Source organism: Podarcis tiliguerta, assembly GCF_965153285.1.
Source record: "Podarcis tiliguerta genome assembly, chromosome: 1".
In the NCBI taxonomy this organism is placed as follows: Eukaryota; Metazoa; Chordata; class Lepidosauria; order Squamata; family Lacertidae; genus Podarcis; species Podarcis tiliguerta.
The window spans coordinates 1,369,662-1,391,643 of NC_139534.1; the positions used below are offsets into that span (position 1 = coordinate 1,369,662).

Here is a 21,982-nt window from a genome sequence, read left to right on the forward strand (position 1 = left end):
AGCAGGGCATCGGACAGGATCCACGACCGCCGGATTCCTTTACTGGAATACCCATAAAGTGGAGGGGTAGGCGATGGCCACACCCTGCCCTCCAATGCCTAACCACCAATACCTAAAAGTTGTGACGATTTGCTATGAGGCAGGTGAAAAACCAAGTGGCCGGTGGCAATTTGCCAGTTGGATAAAAAATCCTACCAGGCCCCTTGGACAACCAAGGCAACCATCCACAGGTCCATAGCAATGTCAAGAACCAAGCAATGAACTAAAGGGTGGGTGGGTGGGTGGTCCGACGAAAACCAGCAGCGGAATGAAAGGGAAGTGCTGCCACGGCCACATGTGAGTGACAAAACCCCGCCCCAAGCCTCCACCTGATTGATTGGCTACCTGAGGGCGTGGCACAGCAGCCAGGCCAGCTGGGCAGGGGCTGGAACGCACCCTGCCAACGTGGGAAATGGCTCCTGCTCACAACTTTGTTGCAACGCGAGGGAGGACATTGGGACAATGGCTGAAGCAGACTAATATTGTCTCCCTGCTCAGTTTTCCCATCACTGGTGAGTCTCTATTAGACAGATAACTCTAATGCTAGGTCTTAGGTAGAAGTGGCTCCTAGTAAAAAACAAAACAAAAAAACCCACAAACCACCCTCCCACCCATTCTATTAGAATTCTGCTGGTCTGGAGAAGATATTTGCACAAGTCAAGCACTATGAGCACCAATTATTGGCCCATACCATGATGCAGGGCTGGGGAAACTGTGGCCCTCCCAGTGTTGATAGAGCCCCCCAGCTCCAGCCAGCTCGGTCTATCAGGTAGGGTGGGAGTGCAACTCCAGGAACACCTGAGAAGCCTCAGGTTCCTCTTTGCTGATATAACACTGTTTAGCTTTCACAGTTCACTGCTCCCTGTACCACCCCGGCTGCTGGATAGAAGGGGAACTGCAAGCAATTTCAGCCAGTGTCTCATATCACAGACCATAATCCTACTGGCCTGGGAGGATCAATCTGGTGCTGCCCAGTATAAAGACTCTTGGGTCTGGATGCTTCCTCACTCTAAGTAATGTCACTGTGGGAAAATTGGCTCTCAGTCACCCTTTCTCCAGCTGATGTCTGGCCAGTACCTAGTGGTTTCCAGCCTGTCTCCTGTAACCTGTTTATGGACGGCCCACCTCCAAGGTTCCTGCAATAATTGGAGCCCCATATACATGTCCATCTTCTTGTTTTCTTAATGTTATGAGACTTTTGTGTGTCAACTGAGAGTTTGTTTAGACCTTGGGTTAGAACCTGTAGGCTGAGAGGAAAGGTGTGTTAAAAGGAAAACAAAATGATATTGATTTTTTTTAAATATATGAGTAACTTTGCATTAATGTAACATTTTTATATGTGACTGTGGGGTATTTCGTAATATTTTGTTTAAGTTGTCTGTTGCTTCAGTTTTCTGCACACCGCTTAGAGATATTTTTTAATATATTAAGCGGCATAAAAATAATCAACCAATCAATTCAAGAGATGAACTGCAGTACTCTATACGTAACATTAGCAAACCACACATTAAATGTATCATCGGATCAGGGCCATCTTACCCATAGGCACTAGGGGTGTGGGGCGCCGGGCTCTCAGGGGCGCCAGGCCAAGAGTCCGGGCCCCGAGAGTTGCATCCAGAGAGCGCTGCAGGGGGCTCTTCTGCTGCGGGTGGCTCTGTGCCGCAAGTTCGGGTGCGACCGAGCCAGTGAGACCCTGAGGCGGCCGGACGGCTCCGCCCTCCTGCGCACCTGGGACTGGGCAACCTGGGGGGGGGGGGTGCCGGGCAGATCTTTGCACCCCAGCGCCACATATGCTTAAGACAGCCCTGCATCAGATTATCAGTTTTCAGCAGTTTTAAGATGAGGGTCTCTCTTCCAATATATTTTCTCAGTCACAACAAACCCAATGCATCACCTCCCACTCCCACTTGCCTGCTCAGGAAGGCACAAAAGGACTATCATGTATGAGTAATAATAAACACGATGAGATTCCAGACAGAGCTCATCTGTTTGTTTGTTTTTTTTTTTTGCAGCACAACAGCAAGATCTGGTGAATGAGCCGAGAGACAGGCAAGAAAAAGAGCTATCTGAATGTAAATCTGTTTTCTGTATGTACTTTTTAGAGTCAGTGTGTGTGGGAATTCTGCGCAAAACTGGAGAAACAGAGCCAACCCACCAATTTCCTACTTTCAATGCTTAGCCTAAGGCTGGAACTACACTCTGGTGGCAGACTCAGTTCGGTGAGTTGGAGTCTCTACTAAAAGGCTATAAAGTGTGGGATAAACGACAATTTGCAGCAGAGAAGTGGCAGATGGAATGCGGATGCTGAAAGTTTCCCTGTGTAGATAGACAGAAACTTTATTTGCATTAGCCATAGCAATAAGATAAAATATATTGGGGATAGAGCTAAGTAGCCAGCTGTACAAAACCCCACTTTGCCCTTGTGCTCCTGAGCCCCTTGGATCCCTGCTTTCCTTATGAAATGGGAAGCAGATGTCAATACCTCAGTTGCAGGGAAAGCAGCAAAAGGAAGGTGTTGAAGCATTCGCTGATTGGCATCCCGCACTCGCACCTCTGTTGTAAAGTATATGCACTATGATAAAATGCAAGCTCTGTATATTCTCATGGGATGGGAAGCACAAATAGAACCCCAGTTTAATGTTGGAAGAACAATTATAAGGATGTATGACTTGGTAATACTAACTATTGCGATGCAATGATCAAAAATAGTGTTAAGCTGGGGAGGGGGCACCACAGAAGAGCATCATTACCAAGAAGGACAATTATGAAGCATATAATTATAATTTCTTGAAACTCAACTCTTGGATATACATGAAGAGTCTTTATTGTCTGCAGTGTTGCTCTTGTATATCTGGAAGGACACCTTCTAAAATTACACCTAGGTAGATTTTACAAAAAGGTTTTTTGCTACAGATTTTGAAAAGAAAATCTTTCAGGGAAATTGGCTATGATTACTAGATGCTAATGGGTAATTTGGACTTCTTTCATGCATCCTCTGGATAGAACATCTCTTTTTCAGGCCTCACATCAAAAAGCAGTTTAGTGCATGCTTAATTGAAGCATGTTGACTACTTAAGTTAAATACACTTTCTAAAAATCAGCCCTAAGTAGGGGATATACTTTTTGTGGTGTGCAGGGTTTCAGGGTACAGAGGTAAGGGAAAGCTGAGTGTAGTCGGACACACACTCTGGACTTTAAAACGGCCAATTCTGAAAAGCTGAAGGAGCTACTGGGCGCGATCCCATGGCCAGAATCACTCACAGAGAAGGGAGTCCAAGATGGATGGGAGTTTCTAAAAGGAGGAATATTGAAGGCCCAAACGCAGACAATACAAACAAGAAAGAAAAGCGGGAGGCATCTAAGGAAACCGGTGTGGCTGCATAAGGAGCTTTACAGATGAGTTGAGAGTCAAGAAGGGCATGTATAACAAATGGAAGAAAGGGGAAATCACGAAGGAGGAGTATGCTCAAGTAGCCAACAGTTGCAGGGGGAAAGTCAGATTGGCTAAAGCTCAGAATGAGTTCAGGCTTGAAAGAGAGGTTAAAAATAATAACAAAAGGTTTCTTTGGCTATGTATGGAGTAAGAGGAAGAACAAGGAAGTCGTAGGTCCTCTGTGTGGGGAACATGGAGAAATGCTTCTGGGTGGCAGAGTGAAGGCCTACTTTGCCTCTGTCTTCACCCAAAAGGGAAGTGGTGCCCAACCTGGTGATAACAGAACAAATGATGTAAGGAGGGAACTGCAGCCCAATATAGGAAAAGAGGTAGCAAGGGAACACCAGGCTACTTGAAATGAAGTCAAATCTCCAGAGCCTGAAGAGCTGCCTCCAAGGGTTCTAAAGGAGCTTGCGGATGTAATTTCAGAGCCTTTGTCTATTATCTTTGAGAATTCTTGGAACAGGTGAGGTCCCTGCAGACTGGAGGTGGGCAAATTTGTCCCCATCTTCAAAAAGATGAAAAAGGAAAATCCAGGTAACTACCGACCGGTGAGTTTGACATTGATACCAGGGAAGGTCCTAGAACAAATAATTCAACAGTCCGTGTGTGAGCATTTAGAAAAGGATGCTGTGATTACCAAGACCCAGCATAGGTTTCTCAAAGTTAAGTCATGCCAGACCAATCTGATTTCTTTCTAGAGAGCCAGTGTGGTGTAGTGGTTAAGAGCGGTGGACTTGTAATCTGGTGAACCGGGTTCGCGTCTCCGCTCCTCCACCTGCAGCTGCTGGGTGACCTTGGGCCAGTCACACTTCTCTGAAGTCTCTCAGCCCCACTCACCTCACAGAGTGTTTGTTGTGGGGGAGGAAGGGAAAGGAGAATGTTAGCCGCTTTGAGACTCCTTCGGGTAGTGATAAAGCGGGATATCAAATCCAAACTCCTCCTCCTCCTCCTCCTCTTCTTCTTCTTTCTTTCTTTCTTTTTTAATGGAATTACAAATTTGGTGGATCATGGAAGGAAGCTGGTAAAATGTGGGTTGAATGAGGTAACTGTTGGGTGGATTTGTAGCTGGTTGACTGACTGAACCCAAAGAGTACTCATTAATGGTTCCTTGTCATCCTGGGGAAAAGTGACAAGTGGGGTGCCGCAGGGTTCCCTCCTGGGCACGTTGTTGTTCAACATCTTTATAAATGAATTGGATCACACAATGCTTCTTTAACAAGGGATGGGCAAAACTACAGGGGAATCACCTCTTACGTGGGGGTTTTGTTCCTGGTCGCAGAGCACACCATTCCAGCCCTCTTCCACCCCTGCTCCATTCTGTCATGTCCTCTTTCAGCACTGAAAATGGTGCACATTTCAGTGGAAGTGTGCGTGCTAATTGTGTGAGAGTGGGGAGACGCCTGCATTCATCCCACCACCACAATTGTCCCCTTATTCTGCTTTCCAAATACTGACATTAGATTTTTGGGACCACTTCGTAGGCATCCAATTTTTTTTTGCTGCTGTTGCTCATCATTTCATAATAAAAGTACTAAGAAGCTATTTCAGATTGTGCTCATCAATCCCACACTTATTTCAGATTGTTCCAGACTATTGGTTTCAAAAGATTGGCTAGTTATTTTGCTTCATGCCGTGCTCCTCAGTCTCCCAATTCAAAGCTAATATCAGGTAAGCAAGCCTTCAAATCACAGACTGGGCTAGCAATTTCGCTTCGTGCTGGGCTATTTTTCAATATCGTTCCCATTTGATGGGCACATATGACTAGCTACTAGATATCATGTAAGAATCCTACATGGTGTCCAGCAATTATTGATTGCCTGCTGGTTGTTTGGGACATTCACCTGCAACAGCAAATTCCTTTGGGAGCAGAAAATCATGAATATTGATAATAATCTTATTTCATATGGGAATCGGAACCTAGCAACATGCTTGTTTAACTTTCAATATAATGAGTACACTTCTTGGCAAGCACAAAAAATGCAGAGGGAGGTGTCTTACCCATCATAAAGATTGCAAGCCTTTACGCAGGTCCTTCCCCTGATGAAGTGTTTGCAGGACAGACATTGCTCCGGTCCTGGCCCCCAACATCCATTTCTTGAGCATAAATGGCTGCACACCATGCCCTCTGCAGCTGCAAAATAAAGAGAATAATAACAGTTGAAAATATACTTAACTTCTAAATGGTGAGCATTGTTCCCAAGTGGAAAAAGCTGGTTTCCACCACCATCACTGCCACCCTCCACTACAGTCGACTCACACCTTAAGCACATCTAACACGTGCGCTTTCAACTTGATCCAGTTGAAATTGCACAAATTAAATGCATGGAAGGCAGAGAACTTAAAAGTTATTTCTGTACTGGGTTTTCCCAGAGCCCAGTAAGCAACTCTGTGATCTTAAAAGTAGCCATCGTGCACTCAAGTGCTGCGCTGTTCTTTCTGCAGGACACCTCCCTTTTTTTTACTATATGTGATTTCAGCTTTATGAGCTGTCCCTGCAATGTAACCCACATGTAAAATGCAAGCCGACTGTATATGAAAAAGGAAAATGCAGGGTGAAATCTCTCTGCAGGGAAGAATTCCTTCTGGCTTCAATTTGCAATGACTCTCGACCAGAGCATGGGGTGGTATGGAATGACCTCCCCTAATAAAGGCCTGTCTTCCTACATCATTGTGTTCAGGAGAGAATATGAAAATATACCCAATAGACAGACGTGGGGGCAATTACTAAGATAATTACTACAGCTGCTTCTCATTTTCCGTTCAAATTGTGTATTTGGATTTTGCTGTGTGATTTGATATGCAGTATTTTATTGTTTTCTATATTAAGGCCTGAGGTGATGTGTAAATGGAAAGGCAGTTATAAATAAACAAGCAAATAAATCAAATGCCTGTTGTTATTTAGCTATTGCATTTTAAAGCCCACCTTCCGTCCAATGAGCTCGGGATGGCATCTCCACACATCTCCTCACAACAACCCTGCGAGGGAGCTGAGAGCTGGTCACCTTTCAACTATACTTACCTGGGGTGGTGCAGCTGGTGAGCAAGAAGAGAGGGAACAAGGGAGGTCTCTCCCTCCCTCCCTCCCTCCTTGGGTGCCTGGTAGGCTCTGCTCCAACACACTAGAGCAGGGGGCGGCAAGGTTTACCTCGCCTGGGCCGGTTTCACTCCAGCGGAGATCCCTCCGTGGGCTGGATCGCACGTGAACGGCGCAATTTTTGCCGTCTGCACAGACAGGATTTTTGGCGTCTGAGCATGCGCAGATGCAATTTCCCTGTGCTGGTTTAGCACAGCACACGGGGACTCGCTGAACAGGTAGCTCAGTTCAGGGGGGGCTCGTGAGCCAGTTAAACGACCCCCCGTGGGCCACTTGTGGCCCATGGGCCTTAGGTTGCCGACCCCTGCACTAGAGTGCTGGTGCCAAGGTCTCAGGTAGTTACGGTAGTACTCAGGAAAGCTACATTTCCCTGGAGCTATCCGAGCCTGGAACCCTCTCGGTGCCCTGCTAGGCACAAGAGAAGGAAGGGAGAGACTATTCATCTCACCACAGCTGCTTGCTACTGACCATGCCACCTGCATGAGCCAGCAAAAGGCCTTAAAGAGAAGGCGGTGGCTGGTGATGGTGGTGAGTAGGAGAAAAGTGGGACAGGAACCAGGGTAGGCACAGAAGCTGAGCTTCCCCCTGGTGATGTGGCTTATATCTCAGCCATTCCTATGCAAGCCGCATGTGGCTCATCTACTTCTACGGATAATAATTACTGTCTGATGAGAAATGTGTTTTCATTAAATAGAAAGATCCGTAAAGGTGACATCACTGGAGCAAGATGGCGCCCCACTGCTCTTGCTCAAACTCCCCCCCCCCCCAAATGTTTAACAGCCCCAAGCACGCTTTGAGATGCAGCATCAGAAGATCACAAAGCAGCACTCTGGGCGACTGGTTTTCGCCTCCATCTCAGATCATCAGATAATCACAAGTCCAGGCCACAGCTATTTCCAAAATGGTTGTCAGGGCTCAATGAAGTGAAAAACAACAACTAGTAAGTTCGGTTTTCCTAATTTACTTGAAATTAAAATTAAATAAAAAAGAAAACAAAAAGGATCTGTAAAAATGAGAGCAACACACACAGGTATCATATATGCTACAGATGTAAAGTCTAGAAAGAAGAATTGCACTCTAGAGTACACCTAACATTCCAGATGCAAGAGGCAAGAAAATGCTCTCCAAATTTATTTATTTTCTTCTAGTAGTTGTTGCTTGTTGCTGCTGCTGCTGCTGTTCCACCAATGCTCAAGGCATGTTGCAGAGTAGTCAAAAGACAGACCCTTCCCATGAGGGCCTTATGATTCAGCATCATGGTAGAGGAGGAGATGGAGGAGAAGATAACAGCAACAAATATGCATTCAATTTATAATGTTTACTTCATAATGTGATTTAAAAGCATGTGCATTTCCTTCATCTTATCTTAGCTGGGGCGGGAGTGGGGGGACTCTAACTGCCTGACTTAAACTGATGGATTGCAGTCCCAAAAGATTTGTTGCAGAAAGTCCCTGCCCCTTTGCTTCTTGTGTTCTCTGTGGTTCTACTTATTCTGCACAATATCATGGAATCTTACACGGTGAGAAGTGTTTACTCTGTATTCCTGGCACCAGAATGAATGGCTGGCTGTGCCTCATTAACAAATATACCGAATATCTGTCATCCAAGTGTACTAGGCACTTAAGCATATTATTACTTTCATATAGCTGTTCCTTCCTCAACTCTCTGCTTCACTCTCCTCTTTCATCATAGAGCTGCAGTCTTCAGCACCGGCTATGTTTTCTCCAAATGCCCCATTTGAGCTATACAGCATCCCTTGCCTAATAGCATTTTTTTTATAAAAAAATGTTCTTATTGTGTTTCAGAAAAACAACACTTATGCCTGATCTCAGGATCTCAGATCTCAGGATCTGTCTTGATCTGTCCGGATTTCAGCCTCCTCAACATTTCCAGGAGGATAAGAGAGAAGCAAAGGGGTGGGAGTGATCTTTCCCAAAGGGTCCATCTTCCCTATTCTAAAGTTGAAACAACCATCACCTCCACTCCTTTTGTAGCATGTTCTTCCGGCCTTAACTCCAACCTTAACACCCACCTCTCCCGAGGGAGAAAGTGATTGAAAGGTAGACATCAAAAGAGGACCACAAGGGCGCATGGGAGCATAAATAGAAGGACAGGCCTAAGTTCTTTTAGAATGTGGTGACTTTATGCTACATGGTTTTTTACGCATATATACAAGCTGAGCATAAGATGTAGGGGTTCACTGTATTGCTTCTCCCACAGCCTCTGTCTCTCAGCTGCCCAGACTGCTTCCTGCTCTCACACACCACTCTGACTGACCTGGCCAGCCCCCTTGACAAGGCCAATCCACATTCCTGAGGGCAAAACAAGGGGGGGGGGGGTACTTTGGCTGCTGCTTGTCTGATACCCTCAAGAGCTACTGCCAGTCAGTGAAGACAATACTGAGCTAGATGGACAATGGCATGTTTCATCCTCATCCTCATGCTCCAAAGCCAGTCTTTGCAAAAGTACTTCAGCTGTGATTCAGTTGACAACTACGATATAGTCCAAGGCAATGAAGAATTCATGGGACCCAGAGAGAAATAAGCAGCTTTGAGATACGATATCACCCAGACCATACTATGTAAATTACAAATGACATAATTATTTAATATAATTATTCTCATGAACACCTAGGGTCAGATCAAGTTAAAGGCAAATTAGGCAATTGCTTTGGGCATTATATTACCTGGAGAAACCCTAAAACTGTCTTGCTTCCTTTTCTAAGGCATTTTTAAAGCTCCTCCTGGAAATTTGACAAGGTAATGAACTTTCTTTCCCCAACAAAGACAAAATAAGTCCCTCTACATATATAAAGGACATAAACATGAGAATAAACTTTCATTAAAAATCTTGGCTTGTCACTCTCTTTTATTAAAGGAAAGTTCCACAACAATATTAAACAGTAAATTAAACAAGTAGGAATAAAGTCAATTAGGCCACAAAGGTTTGTAAACATAATTGACTGAAGGTGTTTATGAACAAGCAGCACCTTTGCAAAATAGCACTGGCAAAGTGCTACAAAGCACTTAGGTACTATTCAGTTCTTCCCTATTCACAGTAGTCTATTATTTCCAGTAATGGAGGAGTAAGAGTTGCAACATTTTCCGTTGCCTTATTCTGTCTGGAGTTGGGACCATCTCTCTCACTACACAAAAACAAGCCATGTGTATTTTATTTACAACAGCACAGAGACTATAAGCTAGACCCAGCAAAAACCAAGAGTTTGCTCTGCAGCTTGTGGGTAAGTTTTTAAAAGTTCTCAATGCCAAATGTTAGCTTTAGACTTTCAGCCAATGAGATCACCTCTGCAACACCTCTGCTCAGGTACAGTGCCCATTCTGTGTTTTGATGGTGCACCATGTCACCAGCACCAAGTCAATGCTAAATAGCAGTCATGAAGGAAATATCAAGTTTTCTTTCTTTAAAATAAGGGGATCCTGGTAATGGTTTCTGATATTATCCGTTCCTCATTATCTAAGTATACTGAATTCTAACTGAAAGTTAAAGATATTGATGACAAATCTCTCTCCATAGTTTCAGGTCACTTCCGTTCTCTCAGTTCTGCAAGTATAATTGATTTGGGGGGGGGGGGTAAGGGAGGAGAACCCACAGTTCAGTAGTGAGCATATACTTCTGACGCATAAGATTGCAGGTTCACGCTCTGGAACTTTCAATCAGAGTATCTCATGCAGCAAACTCAGGATGGGGTGGGTGGAATCACACCAGAGCAGGATGGGCACATGACCAGTTTTATTTTATAATGGATAATACTGTATGTAAATTATGCTTTAAATAAATAACATTCAAAGGGCTGCCATGGGCAAGTCCTCTACTTGAAGGAGTCCTCTGATTGAAGGGTCTGCTTGGTCAATGTTCAGTTTAAAGACCAACCCCCCCCCCAAAAAAAAAAACCTGTTAAAAGGGAGAACAGTGGTTCAGGCCATGAAGTTGCCCATCAACAGTTAGCACACCAGGACTGCCAACTGAGCGGGCACACAGAGGCCACTCTCTTCCCCTCTTTAGTGAGATGCACTGTTCTTCTGAGTAAGCTGCAGTAATAATGCCTAAAGTCCATCTACACACATAAATCAGGAGACACAATTTCTATGCAGGTGTATGTCCTCATTTGTTCTCTTATTTGATTTTGAGGGGTTTTTTGGTTTTTCGGAGGTGCCTGAGATCCCAAAAAGATGGCAGCAGCCAAGGCAGACAGTGGTAGGCGAAGCAGACCAAGAACCTGACTCAGCTCAAGACAACTTTATAGGCTTCTCTTTCCCCTGTATATCTAGGTTCAGGCAACCAAATAGCTACACCCCCACCCTGAAATCTCTCCTCGTTCCTTAAATTCATCCCCTCAAGGGTTCTGGGACTCCCTGAGGTTACAGGTGTGTATTTGTGGAAATAAGAACTTAAGCTTCACTATCAGTTATAACAGATGTTTGCGTATGCGTTTGGAGGGCATTTCTCTCTGTAAACATCTTCGAAGTTAGTCTCTCTGGACTGGATTGAATTTCCATCATATAAGGCTGACGGCTCTGTGGTACAGCTTTCATTTAAGGGTCTAGATATAAATTAAAGGGCCATGATTGATGCTAGTTCTCAATGATTTTTAATAAGAAATCTGCAGCATTTGTGCTTCAAAATAAAGATTAATAGTTTTAAATGGTTTGTAGGCAAGTGCAATTAAGCACAGAATCATAGAATCGTAGAGTTGGGGGGAACCCCAAGGATAATAATAATAATAATAATAATAATAATAATAATAATAATAATAAATTCTTTATAACCCGCCCATCTGGCTGAGTTTCCCCAGCCACCCTGGGCAGCTTCCAATCAAGTGTTAAAAACAATACAGCATTAAATATTAAAAACTTCCCTAAACAGGGCTGCCTTCAGATGTCTTTTAAAAAGAAGATAGCTCCTTATTTCCTTCACATCTGAAGGTAGGGCGTTCCACAGGGCAGGCGCCACTACCGAGAAGGCCCTCTGCCTGGTTCCCTGTAACCTCACTTCTCGCAATGAGGGAACCGCCAGAAGGCCCTCGGTGCTGGATCTCAGTGTCCGGGCTGAACGATGGGGGTGGAGACGCTCCTTCAGGTATACAGGACCGAGGCCATTTAGGGCTTTAAAGGTCAGCACCAACACTTTGAATTGTGCTCGGAAACGTACTGGGAGCCAATGCAGATCTCTCAGGACCGGTGTTATGTGGTCCCGGCGGCCACTCCCAGTCACCAGTCTAGCTGCTGAATTCTGGATTAATTTCAGTTTCTGGGTCACCTTCAAAGGTAGCCCCACGTAGAGTGCATTGCAGTAGTCCAAGCGGGAGATAACTAGAGCATGCACTACTCTGGCAAGACAGTCTGTTAGCAAGAATGGAGTGGTACTATTACTTCCCTTGATCTGGACACTATACTTCTGTTTACGCAGCCGAGAATGGCATTAGGGTTGCTGTTGTTTTTCCTGCTGCATCACACCTGCTGCATCAGACTTGTGTTAAGCTTGTGGTCTACACACATGGAAGGCACTGCAGAAAAGGCCTGTACTTGTGCTGCCGTCCCCCAGACCTCTCATAGAGGAGGCACAAGAAGAAGGGCCTCTGGTGATGATTTCAGGGTCTGGGTAGGTTCATATGGGGGAGGTGGTCACTGAGGCCTTCCTGGTCGGTCACTACCAGTTCAAACCCAAACACACATATGAGAAATTAATATTTTTTTGTGCCGACATGCATCATTTTACTTTTGTTTACATTTAATTACATTGGCCATTTTACCACCCATCCACTCAGTTTGGAGATGTCATTTTGAAGCTCTTCACAATCTCTTTTTGCTGACTGAAAAATTTAGTATCACCAGCAAAAGTGGCCACCTCACTGCTCACTCTACATAATTTGTGAAGTTCAACATCATAGTACCAATCCTTGGGGGACTCCACTTTCTATACATCTGCATTGGGAGAACTGTCCACTTATTCCTACTCTTTGCTTCTTGCAATTTAACCAACTTGTGATTCACAAGAGGACCTCTTCTCTTGTTCCTTGACTGCTAAGCTTTCTCAGGAGTCTTTGGTGAGGTACTTTGTTGAAAGCTTTTTGAAAGTCTAGGTACACTGTGTCAGCTGGATCACCTCTATCTGTATGCTTGTTGACACTCTCAAAGAAAGGCTTGTGAGAAAGGACTTTCATATGCTGCTGCCTTTTTCAGGCTGTTCAAACTGCAGATGCTTCTTTGAAATCACTAACAATAAGATGAAATCTTCATCAAGTCACATTTTTTTCCCTTTGAAGATCTGAATGCAGGCACCTAGTCAATGTAGTTTGAAATATCATAACATTTGTGGCTCTTTCACTCATGTAAGAAGCAACTGTATCTCTATATTTAATGGAGGGTTCCAAAATGCTCCATGAATGTGATCCAACATAGTGTCAATCAGATGTCCACAATGAACTGCCATATGCGAGGAGACTCCGTCTACCTAAACCAGCTCACGGACCTTGGAATTCAAATTCTAAATGTGGTAGTGTCCATTCTCAGCCTGGCCCCCAAATGCCCAGCCCTTTGACCAAGGCAATCACAGCCTGGCCATTGCAGCTAAGAGGCAGGGAGTCCGTGAAGTGATCAAAGAGAAGATGGAAAGTCCAACAAGGAGAAAGGAGGATAATCTGACAGAGTATACAGCCCATTTTGCTGTTGGAGCCTCTGCTAGCAGCATAATAACTCCTGGCAAAAATGTTGTCTATCCTTTTTGGGTGAAAAGCACAGGAATATTCGACCCATCCTAATGAGAAAACTTGTGTTTTTAAATAAAGCAGAAGGGGATTAAATGAATAACGCTATTAAAGATCTATGAATACAAATTCAAATTTTAAATCCTGCCCCCAACACTCAAATAATTCCTCTAAAGACACCCAGTCCTTCTGTGACTTCAAAACAACTAAGCCAGTGGCAGCTTAGGGGCTGCAGTGACAGCTGCAGTGACAGCACCTAACAGTATCCAGACAGCTGGCAAGGCCAACACACACCTAAAGTGCCCCAGGGGCTGATGCCTACATTGCTGCCCATTGGCACTGCAGCCAGCATGAGCCACCTTGGCAGCGCTGCACCCACTCCCCTTAGAGGGGCTTACCTGCATTGCAGGAGATATAGTGAAAGTAGCTGCCTGCCACTGACTGGGGAGGAGTAAGTGCTTTGCTCCACTTCCAGTGGCACTGGCTTCACACGCTGGGCAAGTCCATATGGGGAGAGGGGGTGACTGACTGCTGGCAACAGCACCCACATTTGAGCTCCATGTGGCCTAAATTGTGGTGGTTGGCAGCAGCAATTCCTTCAGGGCCCTGGGGATTCTAGGGGGCGTAGCTGCGACACTGAGGGCTTAGGCTCACTTACCTTTCCTCCACTCTTTCAAGGCATGGTCTGAGCACCCCCTTTTTTGTTCTGGAGCTTTCCCTGCAAAATCCCGCTCTTTAAAGCTCAAAGTCAAATTGACGTTTGCTCTGATTCAGCTTTAAAGAGCAGACTTCTGCAGGCAAAGTTCTAGAACAGAAAAAGAAAAAAACTGATTGGACACAGAGCATTAAAGCACAGACCTCTGCCTGGAAACAGCAGGGCAAAAGAGGTGGCTAAGCCCCAACCTGCAGAGACACATTAGAAGGTACGTTGAGGGTGAAGTCCAAGGACAATGAGGAACAATGGGAAAGGCTCAAGGATATTGAAAGCCATAGCCCATTCGTATATTCATGTCTGTGGTGTTGCAGGCAATGTACATGCAGCACGTTTATATAAGTGCAGTTATCTTGTGATGGGTCTTCGTGAAGATTGCTGGCTTGGGAAAGGGAGTGCTTTCCTGTGACATTCTCCAGTATATTTGCTTAAATTGAAATGAACCAGAGTGCCACCTTTAACCTGAGTTTTACTTATACAATAAAGCTGAATATTGGTGCAATCATTCAACGTTATACCCTCTTCTATAAAACAGCAAATACTGTAATTAGTTTCCTAATGAGGAAAAATTAATTTATTCTATTAAAATATTGCTTCTGTGTCATTACCAAAGCAATAGGTGCTTTCTTTATTTCTGTACAGGTAGACAAGCTTCCATATTCTTCAAAATGCAAGGAGAATAATACTTACTGCAGTTTTCAGCCTTCTTATTTCTGTGGATCACAGTCTTCTGATTAGGAGTGCTGAAGAGACTGGTCCAGTTGATGGTGTGATAGTAGCACAAGTTACTATTGTCTGTTATGTAGATGTTGCCAGCACTGATATGCTTCAGGGACTGGAACTGTAGAGATCTAATTCCCTGCTGCTTGAGAATAAGCAAAGAAAGGCCACTGGAGGAGGAAACAAGAACAGAATAGTAAATAGGCACACAGAGATATATAGAGGCACGCATATATTGTGGGAACTTGCTTTGTTGCTTAGATACAACTATCGCATGCAAGCAAAGGGCCAGAAATGGAAAAGATGGGAAAGTAATCTAATTTGAGCCCCTACTCTCCACGCTTTGACCCATCCAGGGTATAATGTGCCACAAGCAGAGAGCAAGTGCTATCACAGTGCGCAAAGCCACAGGTGCTCAAAGGTACAGAGCAAAGAACAGTCCAGATGTTTGAGGCAAGGCAGGTAGGCACAACACCTAAATATTAGCTTTGGGGAGAACAACATGATCAATGATTACTTGTTTATCCAAAGTGGAAAGTAGGTCAATGCATTTGGGCATTAATGATGGCTGTTAAAAATTGCTCTTGAAATGCATAGGAATGTGATCATGTTGTGAAATGAATTGCAGCGGCCTCTGCAACCCTTGCTGCAATCACGATGAGATCCAACTGCAGAGTGTACTCATTCACTATTAGCGCACATAATGAATATTTTCCCCATATGACTGGGACAGAGAAAAGGCTCAAACTGACTGTTGTTGGCGTCCATCTGTCTTGGGAGACAATCAAAGAGTGCCCCTTTGGGGATGGAGACAAACTGCTGTGGCTGTAGAGACCGATATGGGAGAGACATGTTTTGTTGCAGCTGGGGCAGAGGAAGGCATCTGGTTGCGCTGTTGCAGATGCGCCATGTCATTTATTCTCTTCCCAGCGGTCATTCCTTTTCTGGTCACTGCTGTGGATACATGACCTGACTGATGGTCTCCAGCTGTGGTGGTCATCTGCAAGGGATTCCCACATAGCGGGGTTAACATTGCCAGCCTTCCTGTCATGTTTGAAGACATCTTTGTAACACAGAGTTTCTCTGCCAACGGGCTGGTGCCTGAAGCCAGCTCTCCTCAGAGCACGTCCTGGGGGATCCTGCCATCTTCTATTCTGTGGACATGAGCAAGCCAGCACAGATGTCGCTGAGACAGGAGTGTGAACATGCTGGGAATGTGGGCTTGGGAGAGCACATCTTTGTTTGAGTCTCTATCCTGCCATGGGATGCCCAAAATCTTTCTGACACAGCACATGTGGAAGGTGTGGAGGTGTCGCTCCTGATGGGTATAAGTTGCCCGTGTCTCCCTACCATAAAGCAGCATGCTCAACAAGCAAGCTTGGCAGGGCTTCATCTTGGTATTGGTAGTTAGCATCACAGTCTCCCATACCCTTTTGAAGAGGCAAGCTTTCAGAATATTTAGAATTAGCCAAATTGAAAGATATAATAAGACAAAAACCAAAAAGTGAAGTGAAAAAGGAATGGAAGTGTCTAAATGAATACCTTAAAAGCCAAGGTTTGAGGACAGAAATCTGGCTGAGTCTGGAATAACCTTGTGAAGTGAAAGGATAAGAAAGAGGGATTTATATTGGGATGCTAGACTAGAGATGATAAGGAAAACAGGAAAACAGGAAGACACTACGAGAGGTAAAGGAGGTGCTGTGGGATTGGTGGAAGTCAATATTTGTTTTTCTTTTTAGTGTTTATATTATTAAGATATGGATTTGTGGTGGGTTTTTTTGAAGGTCAGTTTTTGTGTTTTGTGTATTGTTATTTTTCAATATTTTTTGTGTTGCTGTTGTGTGGAAAATACTAATAAAATTTTCAATTATTAAAAATAAAAATAAAAATGAAGAGGCAAGCCATTGCCATAGCTGCCTTGCAAATACACTTGTCTAGCTCTGTGTCGATGGAGAGAATGCTAGTTATGGTGGAGCTCAGGAAGACAAAAGCATCGACTACCTCAAGTGTGTGGTCACCAACACTGATGCTTGGAGGGCTGATTATGTCCTGACTGTGAACTAGTCATATAACTACAAATGCTTCACTGTTGACCATTGTTGAGGCAAATGCTAAGCAGAAAGGCCCCATGGGGCTGAAGCAGAACCACTCTCTGTCTTGCCACCTTATTCAGGTGTGATGGAATAGGGGGCGATCATTTTTGATGTTTGGGCGTCTGTGTGTTCCATGAACCTTCCCTTTGCCCTTTTGCTTGCTTTCTAAAATGTCCAAGTGTGTGAGCTATCATTATCTTAAGAGGCATGCACCCTCCCTCTCTGCCAGATTGCTTGGTCTTTGAGGGCTTTATACCACCAGAGTCACATTCATAGCATATGTGTGTAAATGAAAGTCAAATTATTAATTCCAAAGAGATTCTCTGCTCCTTTGCTTAAGATGATGATTTTCTTGGCAGCCAGTCATTTTCGTAGCATCAAGCAAAAATTCTCAACTGTGAAGTGGAGATAACTTTGTTGAAGTGGAGAGTCTAAAGTTTGTGAAGCTAAAGTAGTTTATGAGAAACCAGTACTCTGCAGATTTATTTGATATCTTAAAAAAACAACCAAGATAATTATTTTCCAGCTGTTCTTGATGAAAACCAATACCACAAAAGCCAGCACGAGACTGTAATTCAAATCTCAAGGTTTCACTGTTATTTATAATCTGCTTTGGCCATTGTTTACAACACATACAGAGCCCCTTGACTGATTAACTACATTTTGCTCTGTGGGCCATGGTATATATTACACAGATAGATTGTTTCACGCCCATTCTGTTTTGGTGTTCTCTCTCCCAACAGGAACTTTTCCTGTGCATCAGCTTTCATATCAGAACATGTTTCTTAAAAATGGAACACGCAAGTTATTACAAATCTCATATTCAGTAATGCCTGTGCAAACACCACTGTGATCTCTGGCATTTTTGTGTCCTTTTACTTTTTGTGACAAAAAAAAAATAATTCCATATCAGAGCAACAAAAGACTGGTTCACACATCATGCTGCGCTAGACTGTGGCTTAGAAAGAACATGTGAGCATGCTGGCTCTCAGAGAGAAGACTCCTTCCTGGTCGTTCGTGTGTTGCGCTGCCCTGCCCTGAGCTAAGCCAAGGTTCTGCTTAGTGTGGCGTCTGAACTCATGTCCTGGTTTAGCTCTCCTGGACAAACCATGAGCCATGTGTCCACTGATGTCCACATGTACCACAAGAGTTTAGCAAGGGGGCCTTCTCATGTACAGTTTAGATAGGCGTGCATGGGTATTTATGGGTATTGGTGTATGAGGTGGGACAAAGATATTATCCAGACCCCAACATCATGCTCTGTGATAAATTTATTTAATAAACTCGGTCTGTGAACATTGATTTTAAAAGTGAAAATGCTAAGAAAAACAAAGCAGCTTAGCCCACCTGTATAGTGCTCTTCCACCGATAGTAACTAGGTTAGAAAACACACTGAAATCGGTCATGTTTTCAGGCCATGATTGTATATTCAGGAATCCTAAAGAGGATAAAACCAGAAATATTACAGAAAGTCCTCACTGCAGTCACAGCTTCACTACAGACTTGAAATCTGACCATGCAAAAGAGCGGAAGGAAGGCCATGCCTGCCTAGCCTTGGAATTTATACCACGTTCTTTGGCATCTTGTGTGACAACACACGCCGCTGCCCAGGATGAGGAACCTGTGGCTGTCCAGATGCTGCTGGACTCTGACCCCCATCAGTTGATGGTCCGGGATGATGGGACCTGTAGTTCAGCAACATCTGGAAGGCCAGAGGTTCCCCATCTCTGCTTTGAAGGCTAATAAGCTTTCATAGGCCATTTTGATTTCTGAGCTGAAGGGCCAAATAGTGCCCATCCCTCCTGTTCCATGTACAGAAAGTGAACTAACTGACATTTGAACCTCCCCTTCATCCCTGGCAACTGGACAGTGTCCCTCAGCCACTGCCTTGCTAAGGAAGTGCAGACCAGGCCATAAAACACACAGAGCTCTGTCCTCCAACATCTTGGCACTGTGACCTGCCCTCTGGCATCTGCCGCCTGAGGCAACCACTCCATGCCCTGGGCTTCATCTGAGGAAGGCGTTTCATGGAGAAGTTTCCTGAACTCCTGCCTGGGTGCTGGCCCCACCGCTGCACTGAGTTCCTTAGTAGCACAAGCTGATAGGGCATCATCCTGTGCCTTTTACCACGTGCACTGAAATAGAGCTCCCTGTCACTGAAACAACCGTCTTAAGGACATTGCCTTGATAAACCAGTGGATCAGTAGTAAGCTTTCAACACAGCCAGCTTAAAGCACAGAGAAAGGCAATGATAACATTGTTGTTGATGATGAGGATAATAATTTGTATTTATATGCTGTTTTAAAATATTCAATCCACTTCACTTACAGCAATCACTACAACAATATTCACTGCCATCTTGTAAATTTATGGATGAGGTAAAATTTGTACTACAAACCTCTTTTTCATGCTACACTGTTACCTCAGCTCATTTATGTAAGCAGCAGCTTTTCTAAAAAATGGAAAAAACACAAATGATGTAGTATCATAATTGTAGGTTACCTGTTATCTCTCTCACTGTTTGAAAGACATTTAAATTCTGAGGGTCAATTGCTTCTATTGTGTGATAGGGGTCCCTGGAAGAGAATAACGACACATTGTCAAGATGTGAATATGGAAGAATGGTGAAGGATTCCCACCACATCCTGGGAGTAGAAAACTAGCTCTGCCTTTCTTCTTCCTGAAGTGGATGCCCAGGAGAGCACTGCTAGCAGAGCTTAGAGCTCCCAACAGATGGATCACAGAGACAGTGAATTGACTGTCATTTTGGAGGAACCCCTAATATAGTAGGTCATTTCAATGTACACATTTTCTGGTTGTTATTTGGCCAAATGATCTGGTCATTGGCCTATCCAATTCCTTCCCCAGACTTTTTCATGTATGGTGGAGCAAGGTAAGAGAACATGGGGGTGGCTGCTGGCAAGAGGCAGGATGGAGGCTCAGTGTGGAGGGGGAAGGAGGCAAAGGGGTGGCTGAGAGAGGGGAGAAGGCTTGTGTGTGGAGTCTGGGGACTCCAATCAGCTTGCAATAAGTCCTGGAAATAGTTTGGCTTATTTCCCAAGAGAATTTGAAGAAAAACCACAAGGACAAAACCTGAAAATCAAAAATGGAGGAAAGGTGGCTTGGTGGTGCACCTTCTAGAAAGAATATTAAAATTGGAAGAATGTGAGCAAGCATCCTTCTCTCTTTCCTTTCAGCTCACAATCTTGGCCACTGCACTGCAACAGTTCTCACTCTTTGCAATTAAGGTGTGGTTTGTTTTGAGAGCAGGACTTATGCCTCCTTTCAGTAAGCTTTGAACTGATTTGACACAGCCAGTCTTAAAAGCCAAAGACTCTTGTGCCAATTAATGTAGGACACCCTGAAATAAAGAAAGACAAGCAAAAGCATCCTGTGAAAAGTGAACATCTAATTTTGGGGTGGGGAAGCCTTCACAGAAAAGTATGCAAATAAATGACTTTTATTACCCTTCAGAGTCAGGCTCTACTTTTCTTGTACAAGCCTGTGATTATAGAAATAATAATAATAACACACTTGGAAGACTGTGAGAGGCACATAGTAGGCAACTCTTTTTCTGCCCTTCAGAAGTCCAGAAAGAGTATAGCAAACAGTTGGACAAGACTTGCAGACAGGACTTATGGACTCAGTTTTACATTTACAATTTATAGTGAGGTTAGCAGGAGGGAAATGGAATATTCAAAGAAAGCCCAAAGGATTAGCCAAATATTATACAATTAATTCTTGTGGTTTAGGCCTCCCTCACCCCCCACCATGGCTTACAATCTGTTTCATGCAACCAGGATTTATCCAGGATTATCGTTTTTAATTACACTTTCTGCTCAGTGTGAAGCTCCCAAGAAAGGACTGCCAGCAGAAAGGCAGGGGTCTGCTTCAAGGCAAGGCATGAAAAGTTCAAACCTGTGTGCACATCTTTAGTAAAGGCACGACATGACAGAGTGACTCAAATCGTGTTTTGCTGTGATGTCTGAACTCACAAATCCTGCAAACCCGACTTGGAAACCACAGTTTCCAAGTTTCCCACAGTTTGAAGTGGGATTACAAGAAATGGCTTCTGCTAAGGACAGCTTGATGTGATTTCTTAATTTACACACTGTATTTACCATTGTTACTTTGCCACAGGAGAATAGTGTACCATAAGCAGAATGGTGTGGCTGGTGAGCAGATGGAAAATGAAAGTAGCTTTAAGCTAAGGGTGCCTGTCAAATTCACTTCAGCTGAATACCTGCAGAACTTTCAGAGTTCCAGATTACCTGGTCTTGTTCTGAAAGTGGAACTGATGCACTAGGAAACATACAGTATACTGTTCCATTCAGAGCACCATACACAGGTGGTATATTTCTTTCCTTCCTTTTCACTCCTTTACATTAACAGTGTGTAGGTTCTCCACCTAGATATAATGCCTCAACAAAAAAACATTGATTTGCCTTTAGGTACAGTTGATTCATTTTTTTTTCTAATGAGGTACCCCCAGAATACAGCATAAAGCACAGCACAATAGAATATTGATGCATCTATGCATACAAGCACACCAAGGTTGATTTTTATTCTGTCCTTTCAATATGCCCATTTGCATTGGCAACAGAAATGGAGAACAAAAGAACCTGGATGTTGTGGTAAACTGTGCAACTCCCAGTTCCAGAATTTTAGACTTTTCCCAGTTGAAAAGAACACAAGGAGTGCAGCATGGAGCAGAGTGAACCCACAGAACAATAAAGTAATGGTAAATCTGCTCATCCTTAACCTAAACCAAAGTTTGCCAGTATGTTTTGAAGTTCAAACAATAGGTTGGGTTCGAGACTATGGTTAGCACTGCAAACCAACAAATGACAAAAACTTGAGTGACAACCTATAGCAGCACCAGTGAAGTTTACATAGCTTACAATAATTTCAGCAAAAACTGCAGTGATCAGATATATATTATTGTATTAAATAACAGCCCCAGGATTAGCCTGAACCAAGTTGGCAGAAGCACTGGATTTGCACAGATCTGACCTTGCCACTGCCTCACTCCTCTCCCTCTCTGTCCCAGCATGCAGCAGGGACTCAGCCTGCGGGACCTTTTACAACTTCTAATTTCTCTGCTTTACAAACGTTGTGTGGAACCAGCCAAGAACCCAAATGAGTACCCTGAGCATGTTTATGG

General features: G+C 44.0%; 1 protein-coding gene across 6 annotated transcripts in view; it reads right to left on the reverse strand.

Moving 5' to 3' along the window:
- Window positions 1-21,982, reverse strand: part of ERBB4 (erb-b2 receptor tyrosine kinase 4) — a 757,628-nt gene that overhangs the window by 161,669 nt on the left and 573,977 nt on the right. For all 6 annotated transcript variants that reach the window (XM_083399758.1, XM_083399756.1, XM_083399759.1 and 3 more), the window contains 4 exons: window positions 19,321-19,394; window positions 18,166-18,256; window positions 14,696-14,895; window positions 5,474-5,606 (listed from right to left, as the gene is read on the reverse strand). In XM_083399758.1, coding sequence (XP_083255884.1) covers window positions 5,474-5,606; window positions 14,696-14,895; window positions 18,166-18,256; window positions 19,321-19,394 — 498 coding nt within the window. The remainder of the gene's footprint in view (window positions 1-5,473; window positions 5,607-14,695; window positions 14,896-18,165; window positions 18,257-19,320; window positions 19,395-21,982) is intronic.